Source organism: Orbicella faveolata, unplaced genomic scaffold, assembly GCF_042242905.1.
Source record: "Orbicella faveolata isolate gen_17 unplaced genomic scaffold, um_ofav_v1 contig_46, whole genome shotgun sequence".
Taxonomy (NCBI): Eukaryota; Metazoa; Cnidaria; class Anthozoa; order Scleractinia; family Merulinidae; genus Orbicella; species Orbicella faveolata.
In genome coordinates, this window is record NW_028301576.1 from 3223071 (window position 1) to 3237500 (window position 14430).

Genomic DNA, 14430 nt, shown 5'->3' on the forward strand with positions numbered 1-14430 from the left:
TTACAGAACATAAACGTGCATAAAAAGAATGTTTGGCAAATTAGCATATTATAGCCTTAATCAAGGTATGTCCGCCATTTTGAATAATCAAATCCAGCCGGTGTCAGGAACTCGTTTGCCCAGTTTGGCTATCACGTCAGTGCTTTCTCATTGGCTCACAGCCTAGCCTTTTGTTCTTTCGCTTTAAAAGTGCGACACCACCCGGATGGTTGGGCGGCCAGTTAACTCCACCGCAATATACACATCTCTCTTAATCTCTCTTAAAACAATACCTCCTGCAGATATAATCAAGTATTCTTCCTCAACCATCCCCCTAAATTTTCCCCCAATATCCCCTCACAGCCTTCATTTTATTATTCCCCCAAAATATTCCCGCTCAGCTTACATCTCATGAATTCCCCACATATACCTACACAGCCTACATCTCATTAATCCCCTACATATACCTACACAGCTACATCTCATTAATCCCCTACACATACCTACACAGCCTACATCTCATTAATCTCCGACATGTGCCTACACAGCATACATCTCATTAATACCCCACATATACCTACACAACATACACCTCATTAATCCCCTACATATATCTACACAGCCTACGTCTCATTTATCTCCCACACGTTCCTACACAGCATACATCTCATTAATATCCCACATATACCTACACAGCATACATCTCATTAGTCCCCTACATATACCTACACAGCCTACATCTCATTATCCGCCACATATGCCCACACAGCTATTATCGTATTAATTCCCAACATATACCTACACAGCCCACATCTCATGAATCCCTCACATTTACCTTCACAGTTTGTATTTCATTAAATCGTTTTTAGAGTCATTACTCAGTTCAGTGGTTATCAACTCATGTAGAACCAAGTGGTCTTAAGATATCTTGGAACAAGTAAATTATCCGTTCACTTAATTGCCTTGCGTTCAGCCGTTCGAACGGATACCGTAAGGAACGTTTTCGCGTGAGAGGTCACATATTTGCCGGTGCCGCTGTTTTTGTGGTTGAATCGGCAGAGTCCTTCTTTTAACGATGCTTTTAGGGTCGAGAAAGTAAAATTGGCGATGTACTTACTTCTTTTTTACATGACTCGTGATCGATGAAAATTCTCCGTAATGCGTGATTTAATAGAAAAATTCAGTGTGATGCGTGATTGGTGCCCCACCTTTGTCACCCTCAACGGGATGTCCTATGAGAGTTTTTTAATGTACACAAGTAAAATTCATAGCACCTACTAGGAAAGTGTTTTGCTGCATCAAAATATTTCATGGAGATTTCTGTGCGTCAAACAATAGAGCATACAATAATATCAATGAAAAAATCTCGAGTAAAGCATGCACTCAGTCGTAATCATGTAATGTTATTTTCTAAAAAATGTATGGGTCTTTCAAATGAAATTCATTGAATAGTTTTCATGAAGTTGACTCTTGAAGTCTTTTGTGATATCACTAAAAACCCCAATGAAACACTGTACATCTGTTTTCGGGAGCTTGGAATTTGTCGCTCCGTTTTAAATGCACAACGTGTCTTATTCTTAGTTTACGGAGCCAAGGCCTGCCAACTGAAGGTGTCGGTGCTCGTTAACCAAGATAGGCACGCAAGGCGTGGTCGGACGGTTTGGTGACAACATCGGTACTGTACTACGATGGGAAGAAAATTTTGTGAAGACCACAAATTTCTAAGGAAACATCTTTTCCATCCGTGCACACCGTCTCGTCTCCTCCCCCCCGCTCCCCCCCCCCCGCCCGGCCCCGGAGTCCCTGAAAAAAGGCTTTGAAGTTTTACAGAGAGATATAATGACAAAATCCAATGTAAGATTTCTTTTCCAAAGGTTTAAAATGTTTACAGTTGCCCAACTTTCCACAACGGTCACGGCTACTTTTGTAACTCCACTACACATTTAACCACCTCTTAACGACCAGTTCGCCATAACAGAAGGTCAAAAACCACCTCTTCAATTTTATTTCCACTTACGCCAGAAATAGGCGACAAAAAAGCGCCACTCATTTTAAGAACCGAGCACGCCCAGGGCTGCGTGGTTAATAAGTTTGGCGTAAAACGAAAACGGCACCAAAACTGGCGAAAGGAAAGACATCACTACAGGGAAAAAACATTCTGACTAAAAGATTTCAAATTTCATGAGAATGGCAATATTGAAAATTTGTCCTGTTACAATTAATATTTGATGTATTGCAATGCACTTCAATCGAGAAGCGAGAGCAACACAACTTTCTGGAAACAAGGTTGCTATTTGTTTTATTGGCCCAGCTTTATTTTAAATTACTTTTACGCATATAAATCTACTTTATAATTTAAGGTTAATGATTTGTAAATGGATAATTTTATAAATCGTGTTTTCTTTATGTTGCTGGAAGCTCCCCAGTAAGTCGCAATGCTTAGTCCCTCGCTAGTGGCAATCGTCCCAGTCCCCGCTTAAATGACGTCCAGAATGCGATCCTGATGACGTAGACTACAAAGACCCGTATGTTGTGTCTGATTGCTTTTCACTTGGAAGGCGATCCAAAGTTCTCGCTTTGGTTCATAGTCTGTTTCAAAACATTTAAAGACGTTTGTGACTCTACAAATGTCTGTAAATTTGATGTTATCAAAGAAAATATAAAAATGTCTATTACTGTCTCCTACAAATACTAAATTTCCGTCTGGCAATTTTTAATTTTAGTCTTCCAACGATTTATCGCTTATTTCATACTCTGAGAAATATTCATTTCGCATATAATTTTATCCTTGATAATTTTGGCGTAGTTTTGTTCGCCAAAAAATTTATTAAAATTAATTAAATCCCGAATTGACTTTTAGAAAGTAAAAAATATCTAATAATTAAAAGATACTATTGGTATTTTTTGGCACTTGGAAGTGTTGGAAGGTGCCATAAGCAAAGTGACGAGTCACGGCCTTCTATAATTGCCGCCCTCTCTTGCTCCGGTAAAATTGGACAACCAACGAACTGTAGAGATACTATGTTGCCATCAAGGTAATTTGTTTTCCACAACTGACCCTCGGAAGTGTAACAGCTCTCTTAAGCTTGTAATTCTATTTGTCATCATAGTGTAACAGCTGTTATTGCTGTGGGCTAGGGGGGGGGGGGCATTGTTTCTGTTGTTTGTTCTATTGTTTTCTTAACGGTTATCGAACCATACATGTGAGATCTTACGAGAGCTGCCACCCACCCACAACAGACGACATCTGATCTACGGGTCTGGAGGTTGCAGCCTGCGAAGAGAAGAAAAACATGGCAAAGGAGGCCATTTGCTCATTTCCCGCTTTTTACTTCCTCTTCATCCTATGCCCACTATAACCACTATGAAAACTGTTGCAACACGACCGAGTCGACAATGACCATAGCATTACATTAACTTCCTAAAATATAATAACAAAGTTCCTTCCAGCAAGGATTTTTAAACATCTGAAGTACAATTAAAAAGACCGTCGGGGGAACAACTAACAGTTGACAGCGAAACTCCGACTCGTTTTCGTAACATCTATTGCTCAGCAACAACATCGGAATACTCGTGAGTACTCGCCCTATATTTTGATTGGATAAAAAGATTCGGACACGCTCGAGTGGTTCAACAAAGATTTGCCAAAAACCGAACTTGTTCCACCGAGTAAAGAAAGAAAGCCTTTGCTAAAGTTCAACGTGAGAAGCGACTTCTGGTGTAAAAAGTGGTGATTTCTCCAACCGCTTGAGTTCCTTGGCCTTTTGCAGAGTTTTCCAGGCAACCTTTCGTTGTTGCTCGTCGTGTTTTTGTCTTAAAGTGAACCATAACGCCAGAGCACATCTGCGTCCCCCCAATACGCCAGCTACACCGTGAAGATTCTCCAGTCCAGCTGAGAAAGCCACGGCTCGTCCGCATTCTGGTTTCACTTTAGCCTGCGAATCAAGAACATGATATTGAAGAATTAATCGGGATTTACAAAAGCAGCAACGACGCAGAAGGCCAGTTTATAAAAGGAGAAACTTAAAGAGGAATTGTTCAGTGACCGCCAAATTTGGAGACGCAGTAGATCTACTAAAAAAACCAACCGTGTCAAAGAATTTGAAATTTTCATTACTTTCACGGTCATCGGGTGACATTGCTCCGGTTATTTTGACAGCCTTCGACGTATACGGTCAAAATTGGAGGTTGCATGTACACATATTTGACCAGGACCTCTACTGAAGGGAAGTATCGGGCAATTACAGGAAGTATATGTGTACAAATTTATATCTCTTATTCATTCATCTATTCATTTATTTTCTTTTTTATTTGAGTGTCCACAATTAGTTATTGAAGCTAAATAATCCCACAATTAAATAAAGTTCGTTCCTTCGTTCGTTCGTTAGTCCGTCCCTCCGTCCGTCCGTCCGTCCGTCCGCTCGCTCGTTCGTTCGTTCGCTCGCTCGCTCGCTCGCTCGTTCGTTCGCTCGTTCGTTCGTTCGCTCGTTCGTTCGTTCGTTCGTTCTTTCGCTCGTTCGTTCGCTCGCTCGTTTGTTCGTTCGCTTGCTCGCTCGTTCGTTCGTTCGTTCGTTCGTTCGATCGTTCGCTCGCTCGTTCGTTCGTTCGTTCGTTCGCTCGTTCGTTCCCTCCTTCCGTCGTGCGTGCGTGCATTCGTTCGTTCATTCATTCAAGGTCAATTGTAAACTTTGTGAAGCTTCATTCAATTGTTGAGTACATTGAACTATACCTGAATTGAGTCATCAGGGTTAGCAAACAGGAATTCTCCTCCCTTGAAATCACCATTCAGATATAGCAGAGCACTACAAAGAAACAATACACCATTCAGATATAGCAGAGCACTAAAAAGGAACCATACAATGACGGATGTCAGCAGATCGTCTCTACCAACAATATGAACACATTCCTCAAAGAGTTACATAACACTTTCTATATTATCCTAATCAAACTTTGTTAGAAAACGAGCGCGCGCGATTGCAAAGCATCTTAGGCCCGGTTCATACGTAGCATTTCTGCCGTGTCGAATTCAATTCAACGAATTAAATTTGACAGAAATTCGACGTCTGAATCGGCTGCCGCATTTCTGCCGCACGTTCGACTGGTCTTGTCGCATTATCCGACAGAAATGCGACACCGATTCAAACGTCGAATTTCTGCCGTGTCGAATCTAATTCATACATTATGTTAATGTATTGAGCATGCGTGAATTTGATCCCGTCAAAGAGAAAGAAGAAACTTGGCTATTCTCGACCCAATGCAACCTAAAAATATTGTAAAACAAACTGCTGCATTGTCAGCCTTCTCCTTCTCATTCCACTGGCGGACAATTTTTCGCAAAAATTAGAGTCCTTCGTCCCTCAGTGTCTCCGTTCGCCATATTCAATACTCTGCGTTTAAAACATTTTCCGCTGACCGACATACCCGACAGTATTAATTCTGAATTAAATTCGACACAAGTGCGACGTATGAATCGACAGTCGCATTTCTGCCGCACTTAATTGAATTGAATTCGACACGGCAGAAATGCGACTTATGAACCGCGCCTTAGATACAAAAGGTGATGGAAATCAGGTTTTAAAGACACTGGGGGATGTTTCAAATTCTTTTAACAAAATTAAGGTAAAAATTACAGTATTTTTTTCTATATTAGCACGGTAGAAAGCTTACTAAACTGCAATCTATAGCTATTTTTTCCGATGAAACGCTAACTTAGCGTTAAAAAATATTTGCTAAACGAAAATTAGCGCGCTCATTTTTCATGAAAGGTCAAGCTGAGGTACATGTATATTGGCTGATAACAGAGTCTGTGAACCAATCCGAGAGTTAGAAATGTTTCATCCGAGGCTTAGAATTTAATAAAACTCACTATTCACATTTCCTCTACTACTGATAGGTTGCGAGGCCTGGCAGTACATCGAAACCTCGAGCTCGTACCATGATCAATAAACAGTCTGACAATACCTGAAGTCTCTCCACGTGTAAGCTGGTGACCTCTTTGGGCAAGTGCCCAGTCCATCAATGTTCAGTATACAGTTGTCCGAGTGAATTGGGTGGCTCAAGTGGAAACCTGGGTCAGGTCCATTGGGATCTGAAGTAAGATAAATTAACCTAGTGAAATGCTGGGTTCAGATATTTCGAACCACCTGAGAGAACGGAAATTGGTTCGCAAAGTCAGAAGGGTCGAAAAACCGAGAGTAAATTTCTCCCAAATTTTGGCCACGAGAACACACTATTCAGTACTTCGAGTAATCGGGAGGTTTGATTTCACTGTGTTAGTGAGACTACTCTGCCGGACAGTCTTGTCATTCTCGTTCTGATGGTAATCATTTCCATTAGCCAATCGGAAATCAGGTTCATTTGGGAGGGAGAACTCAAAATAGCGAAGCCAAACGTCATTAAGAAGTCTTATCCTGCAGTTAAGTAAAGTGCATTTCAAAATGAGCTTGGTCAGTCACAGATGATTGATTGAAGATTTACGTCTCACTTACCAAGGAGCGAGGTTCTACACACTAAGTGAGAATAAGAGAAGTACAGCGGTGTGTCCAGTTGAAAGTAATCTTCAGTAAACTGTCTGACTTTATCACTCAAGTTGAAGTAAAGTTCCGCTTCTTCTATTGGTACTTTCTTGTTTAGAGCCGCCTGGTTGGGTAAAAGATCAAAGAGTTTAGAAGACTACAATTCTGTCACAAAAATATAACCATGACAGCATTCAGACATAAAAAAGTAAAATAAATATAGAAATTAATCATTTATCCCCAGAAATTCAGCTTTTTATGTCTCAATGACTTATTACAATAAAGCAATAAATATGACACTAACAAAAGCGATTTTCTGCTTTTTCATACTTGTCATAACCAATTTAATGACCGTTAATTAAAGCATTTTTTATTGATGGCGAACGAAATCTGCGTTGCTTTGATTGGTTAAAAACGCTCGCGACACCTATTCAACTAATCAAAATACAAACCAGAAGCAGTTGGTCGAATGCGTTTTCCCGCGCTTAGAGGAAATTATGTTCCTTTGCAACGAGTCGTCATTTGCTCACTGTGGTTTCAAAGACTATTCCTCGTAACACGAGAACTTGCACCTGAGTTGCATATGGGTTCAAAGGTTCAACACATGCCTAGGGCGAACAGAACACAGTATTTCTGCGTCCATGCATACCTCTGAAGCAGTCAGGATGTTGACGCCAGAAAATGTTTCTTTCTCAGTAAAAGAAAATGGCTTTTCCCTGGAGTTTCTGTCATCATATCCATCTCCAAGTTTTGCAGTCTTCTGGAACAGACCAAAGAGATCAAGACCCAAATGTATAGCATGACATGACCCTCGCTGGTAAACTGAACCAATCCTCCATAGAAAAAGAGATGGGGGCTGTACATTTTATTACAACCCTCCATAATACAGCCCATTTAGGTAAACATACTTTTGCAAATTTGTTCCTGTACTACGACATTGTGTATGCTAGGTTGAAGTTATTAGAACTTTTCTATACGTTTTTATGAGCATTGTTAAGGTTCACTTTTGGTACAAATTACAGGTAGAATAAATGTGCCAGTCGCCATCTTTTTTTCCACGGAGGATTCGTTTCACGGCAGAATTTACAGATGATCGAATCAATTTCGCACTCATGAAGCTAACTCACGAATTGCAATAGACCTTTTTCGACTGGGGGGTTTGTTGCCCCATTTCAGACCATGTGATGATACTCTTGAGAATTTTTCAAATTTTCAAATAGTCACGTGCATATGAATAAATATCTTTAAGATGGATAAAAGAACAATTCTCTAGAGAATATCACGCGGTCTGCATTGGAAAACAAACCGCCCAAGCGAAAAAGGTCTATTTACGAAAGAGCTGTGATTTCATGATATGCTATCACTGACATTCTTAAAATCCAATTGCCCATAATTCCCTCTGTTTGTTCCCAAATTTTGCATAAACTATTGTTGTGAAATGCTCTTGGGAATATGCAGACCTCCCAAGTGCAAAATTTGGGAGGGGGGAGGGGCAAACAGAGTGAATTATGGGCAACTGGAAAATAGAGAATAGAAGATCTTAATAGGTCATTTCCGAGTTACCTTGTGCCTCGGTTTCAAAACGAGTCCTTGTGCAAATCCTTTCTTATGAAAATGGGTTTGATTTGCATGAAAATGAACCTGTAGGGGGAAGCCATTTCCGTATGAATGGTTTCGCAGGAAGACTATTTTTGACAGAGAGGCAAAAAGCTACTCGGAAATCGCCTATTAAAACCCCCTCTAGAAAGCCCTAGTTCCCAAGATATTCTTGCCCTAGCTTGGTCACGTGTTATGGGTGAACAAACCATGTGATACAGAGAAGTCACTGCACTTCCGTGTGAAAAAAAAAGTCGACTCACGAATGTTAGTTTGGAAAGGGTGAAAGAAATACAGGGCGAAGAGGATGTACATGTAAGCTTATTAAAATCGTGAAACGTGGGAACTTTGAGATGCGCTATAAGGGCACTACTCCCGGGATTGCACGTTAAAGGTCTAAATTAAGAGTAAAATTTTCGAGTTTATCGTGATTTTCACAAAGCTTTATGGGTTTATGGCAGAAATTGAATTTCTTAAAGGATACATTTAGTGTTTATTTTACAGACGAATCAATATCTGCGTATAGAATAAAAATTCTTTAGGTGTGAATGAAAGGTTTGAGAGGGAAAGTATCTTTAATATAATTTATTATAATAATTTTAAATAGGTATTTAGCAATTGCATATCACAAAATTACAACCAAACAATTTGGTTCTTGTTACAAATGTTACAAGCTTAATTTGCTCAGAGCCTTATGTTTGAATGAACTTTTGAGGATTTTAATTTTTTAAAAAAAAAATGGATTTAACATGGATTTGTTTGTTTAAACCTCAATTAGTTCTAATTATCCTACATTTCTTGTTGACGTTTAACTGGGCTTTTATTCAATCACTGTAAGCCATCCTCAGAGACCCAGAGGCAGTTAGTGAGATCAGGGGAAAATTGGCAAAAAAAAAAAGGGAGAGAAAGCTCCTCAATTTCTCTCCAACTTTTCTCCACCTATTTTCCCCTACCGCTTTGACTTTTTCTTGCCTTATTTTACTCCCCTGGGTCTTTGAGGATCACTGTTAACCAAACGAAATAATTTAATACACAAAATTATTTGTTAGGTATCTTGTCTTTCACTTGAGAAGCACTTTTTATTTATCTGCCTTTATTATTTTACCATTTAGGAGGGTCATGTCTTTATTTTTAATTAATTTATCTTATTACAAGCTGGCAACATTCAGTTGAAATAATGACGGCACTTTACAGATGAAAATACCTGCAGTTTGAGAAAAAATTCTTGTACCTATGATTCTTTAAATATTTAGTGAGGAAGTCACAATAACCCTAGCTGGACTTCATGCATGCCCTCTATCCAGATTGAATTTATTTAGAATTTGGTTATCTTGGTTTTTCAGTCAAATATCATGCATGTACGTCTTCTTGAGAATGAACTGAGCTTATCAGGAGAGATGTCCTGTTTCTCTGGATAGATTCTATTTCATGGTCATTTTCTACATCATGCCAATGTTGATTTGGTAGTATAGTAATTATAGAGCTGTAACCAGGATAGGACATATTTAAAAGGTGGTGAAAAATGGTCTCTGGTTAAAAAAACTAAAACATACGCTTTCAGCTATCAGTCTACAGACTTTAATGGGTGAAAATGTTGGTGCACAAATGGATTAATTTCCATTTGTGTGCCAAAATTTTCATTTGTTAAAGGTTATAGACTGATAGCCCAAAGCCTAATATGTTTTAATCTTTTTAACCAGAGAACGTCTTCCACTACTTTCAAGTTGCCTCTCCTGTGTTTGAAACAGTCTGATCTGGTGTTTGCTTGGGTGACCTGACAACCAAAGGGATTTAATCTGAAAGCACTCTCACTACAATCAAATGGAAGTTGCCAGCTTGTAATTTACATTTATCACCGCTTACGATTAAAATTTAAAAGCTGGCAGGAAATCTGTGTTGACACTAAAGCAAAACAAATTATAAACACAATCAAGGTTAAAGCTAACATATCATCTCCTGCAAAACAACGGTGCATGTTACAACAATTATTTTAAGATAACAACACTTTTTAAGTAAACCTTCTTACAAATCCAGTTCTGTTTGCCATTATTTTTTATAATGCAGCATCAATAAGTATAATTACAATTTCATTTATTTTACGGCATAGGTACAAGTATGCATGTCATGTATTGTAGGTAAAAAGTATATTAAGTGAATTCCATGCCTGTGAAAGATGTAAGGTAAGGCTTAGTCTGCACACAGGCCACGTGGCCCATCAGGCTAGAGCTTATCCCAGTTTCTGTAGCATGAAGAGACTAGGAGTATTTCTACTCCCCCCTGGATGGGATGCTAGTCCATCACAGATTTACCTCAGCATTAAATTCCCTGGCACCCATTTATACACCTGGGTGGACGGAGGCACTGTGAGAATAGTGTCTTGCCCAAGAACAAAACCAATGTCCCCGGTCAGGGCTCGAACCTGAACCGCTTGATCTGGAGTCAAGCACACTAACCATGAGGCCAGCACACCTTCCACAAAGAAGTACAACACTGTAATTTTTCATAAGATCATTTACCATAATGATTCGATTTAGCACCCCCTTTCGAATAAGCACCCCCCTTCGAATGTGCCCCTATTTGAATATGCGCCCCTATTCTAATAATTATTATAACATTACAGTGTCATCAGAGTACGTATCAACAGAGGATCTTTCTTAATTGCTCACATGTGTAATGCCGCATTACAAAAATAGTGGTCTTCGTCTGAGGTTTCCTACTATTATGTGCATGTGAATGCATAATTCCTTCAAATGAATGATCTCTTCTTCAAGTTTTGTTTTGAACATTCAGTTGTTTCTCAAAAAAGAAATAAGCGCCCTGTCTTGAATAAGCGTCCTATCTCAAATAAGCGCCCTGCCTTAAGGCACCAAAAGTAAATAAGTGCCCTGGGCACTAAATCAAATCATTATGGTAATTATTGATAGTTGTCAAAATTCATTAGTCACTCCTGTCTGGTTAGAATCAACTGCACAGCAGATACCATGCAAACTGCAGCAAAAGGCTTAAAGACATGAAAGATCATCTCAGTGAGGTATGCAACTTAGGTATAGTTGCAAACAAATTCAGGCTTGAACATTCCATAGTGGTTAAATTACAGAAGCATAGACATTTTATATAAGCAGCTAAAACAAACTGCATACCTCAGCTAGTTTTATCAACATCTTACACTGCTCTTCTGTTGCCATTCCCTCAACAGCGACCCTCAAAGTCCCATTCAAGTCTTTGTCAGTCAACAAAATCCTTGATCCCTGTTTAAATTGACACCTTGCTAATTATGGACACACTACAAAAGAGATACCTTGGTGCACCAAGGGCAGGTAAAGCATTGGTCGTTCAAGAGCACACACGTGCAATTATTATTACAGCCATTTTAGTCCCTTAAAACAAGTTGGTAAACAGAGCAGAACCCTGCCTTACAACAATCTTGTTACTACTACTACATGAACATTCATTATCGCAGCTCCTTTTTGAACTAAAAAAGTCATCATTTTCTTATCTGAATACTCAAGAGTTGATATGATCACTACAGTACATGTAGCTCTACCTTTTGGAGTCCCCTGCCTTTATTGAAACATTTTTTGTTATACAGTAATTTACCAAGGTATATGGGTAATTTCAATATATTTCTAACTTGACTTTGAGGCTTGATGGAATAAAACGAAAGAAATTAATTATCCATCCCTTGATGTTGATGTGATTTGTTTTGTTCCCCTAAGCCTCAGAGCCATGAAAATGGCCTAAAAAGGTACTGTAAAAATCTTGTGATACAGTTCAAGTGTGTTCATTACAGTACAAGCAGGAGTTGATGACTTGCAAGTAAATAATAGACAAGTATGATAAACCAACCAAATATGTTCCATAATGATTATACAATGTATTGGTTACATCAAATTGGACTCATGCTGTACTAACAAACCTTGCCACATCAATTGATCAAACTTTGCCAAATAATTCAAATAATTACATGTACCTTGTATTGATCAAGGTTAACAACATCTTGTGGGTTTTCCACCAGTGGCTCTTTCTTGAGAGGTCCTAAACCCCAGAGCTTCTCAATGGTGTAGTCCTCTTCACCTTCCACCAGGTCCTAAAACAGACAGAGAAAAAACTCTATTACACTCACTGCATGATTTCAATTCTATACCATTGACCAGTATGACCAATGTTGCAAAATGGAACAACATTTTCCAATCAAACCAGGGCCAACCGAGAAGAATCGCTCTATTCCCTTCCTCAGATCCCTTACCTATGTGAACATCTACCGAAAAGTAGTAAGGCAATGAGCTGGCTTGTCAAAATAGTTCTACCAGCTGGTCCGATAAGTCATCAGCTGGTCCAACCAGCTGGTCCGATGAGTCAAAGCGGACCTCCTTCAAAGTTTCATTAGAACCCTTAACTGGCTGCCAGCTAGCGTAGGTAAAATGCACAATGAGGACCGTAGGTAAAATGCACAATGAGGGTAAAACTACATGCATGTACTGCAGACAACAGACTTAACTGAATCCTGTTACAGTGTACCATTTCCATCATTGAGAGCTAACTGTGAGCAGGTTAACCAGAGAGTCATTTAGGCTAACCTGAGTGATGTTGAGGTTAACAACTGCCTTGTGAAGTGGACGTTGGGTGCCTAAGGCATCCAGGAGCTTCCACTATTGGCAGCCAGCCTCGAGGATGAAGACTGCTCCAATGTCTGGCAAATCCTGGCAACCCAGCCATGAGCCCCCATGGGGAAGGGAGAAAGCGGGCACCCATCAAACTGATAAAACAGTGGAAAGAGAAGGGGGGGCAAGGGAGGCAAAACAACCTCTGAGCAGAGTCCCCGTGACTCCGACGTGACTCAGACACTCAAGGAAAGTGCTGACCATGTAAAACTACTTGAACACCTTGTGGCCCAAGTACAAATGGAATCTTGGTGCACGCACAGATCTAAATGCGACTGACCGCAAAGGCACAACTTGCGCTCCTTGTTGTTAACTCCGTTAAATTGCATTTAACTGCATCTAAACCAGAGTGATATTGAGCCTAACCGAAGTGATATTCAAACTAACTGGAGTGGAGACTCATTGTGATTAGCCTGAATCTGTCAGCACTCAATAATGGAAATATTAAGATACATAATTATGTACACTTAAAAGTCTGTAGTCTGCAGTCTGCATTTTACCCCTGATCTGCAGTCTGCAGTCTGCTTTTTACCCCTGGTTTGCAGTCTGCAGTCCACAGTCTGCGTTTTACACTGACCAATCACCAATACATGCAGCTAATAACACATGTAACTAATCTCTTACCTCAACATTAACTTGCTGTTCAATTGGCTCATCGCCCTTCCCATCATGAAACCATGTGTCACTATCATCAAAATCTGCCTCTTCCATGTAAACATTGGCCATCTGCAACAACTTCCTTTCTATTGTAGTTTCCTTGAAATACTGAATTGCTGCCTGAAATTATTGGGTCCAAACAGGAGAATTGTTAAATTTATCTGAAGAAGTCAGAGGTTAATAAAGAACTGTAGCTTGGCAACTAACTACAGTCTACACCTGTACTGTGTATATTGAGTCTCTCCACAACCCTGTCTAACAATCAACATTCTCTTTTCATACACTGTAGAATTTTATTTATTAAGTAAATAAACAATATTTAGAGAGGCAACAACATCAGCCTTAGCTGGTTTTCATGCGGGTCGTCTATCCTGGTTGAATTGGAATTTGGAGATGTTGGTTATTGTGGAGGGGCAAAACTGGAGTACCTGAAGAAAAGCCATCAGAGCAAAGCAAGAACCAACAACAAACTAAACCCACATATGGTACCAAGTCAGAATCAAACCTGGGCCACATTGGTGGGAGCTGGCAAGCACTCCGACCACTGCGCCATCACTGTGCCATCCTTGCTCCCCTATTCCAACATTCCCTGAAATTGCTACATTATCGTTTCCTCCTCTGGATGCATATCATAAAAAGGTCTCTTCATTTGTTTTTCCTTCCTAAACACCACTGATTTATATGGCATTGTACAAGTATATTTTCAATGCAACATGTACTTAGAAAATTCAAAATATTCTAGGCTATTGACCATGCACTCAATGTTTAATTTGTACAATGTACCTAATGTTTGTTTGCTGGTGCTTGACTTAAAATACATCATTGAAGAAAAACTCTCTGGCAACTAATCAAAACTTAATTAAACACAGTCTATACATGTAAGTTAAAACATACTAGTCCATGAATTTAATTCCCATATTACCTTTCTAGCTGTTATCTTCACACTTTGATGCCCCAGCTCCTGTTTAAAGTACCTCAAGTTGTCAATCATTGTATCGTCGTCAGGATCTAACAACAGATAG

The 14430-nt window shown here is 39.5% G+C and overlaps 1 protein-coding gene across 2 annotated transcripts in view; it reads right to left on the reverse strand.

Annotated features, from left to right (window-relative positions):
* Positions 1–3288: 3288 nt before the first annotated feature.
* Positions 3289–14430, reverse strand: part of LOC110044038 (prolyl 3-hydroxylase 1-like) — a 15799-nt gene continuing 4657 nt past the window's right edge. Inside the window, exons 3-11 of one of the 2 annotated variants that reach the window (XM_089277720.1) lie at positions 14331–14430; positions 13376–13528; positions 12061–12177; positions 11231–11338; positions 7144–7251; positions 6468–6618; positions 5941–6067; positions 4709–4781; positions 3289–3914 (exon numbers count right to left, since the gene is read on the reverse strand). The exon at positions 14331–14430 is cut by the window's right edge and continues 37 nt beyond it. In XM_089277720.1, coding sequence (XP_089133846.1) covers positions 3669–3914; positions 4709–4781; positions 5941–6067; positions 6468–6618; positions 7144–7251; positions 11231–11338; positions 12061–12177; positions 13376–13528; positions 14331–14430 — 1183 coding nt within the window. In that variant the 3' untranslated portion in view covers positions 3289–3668. Of the gene's footprint in view, positions 3915–4708; positions 4782–5940; positions 6068–6467; positions 6619–7143; positions 7255–11230; positions 11339–12060; positions 12178–13375; positions 13529–14330 lie in introns of both variants that reach the window. The other variant, XM_089277721.1, reaches the window with a different exon arrangement.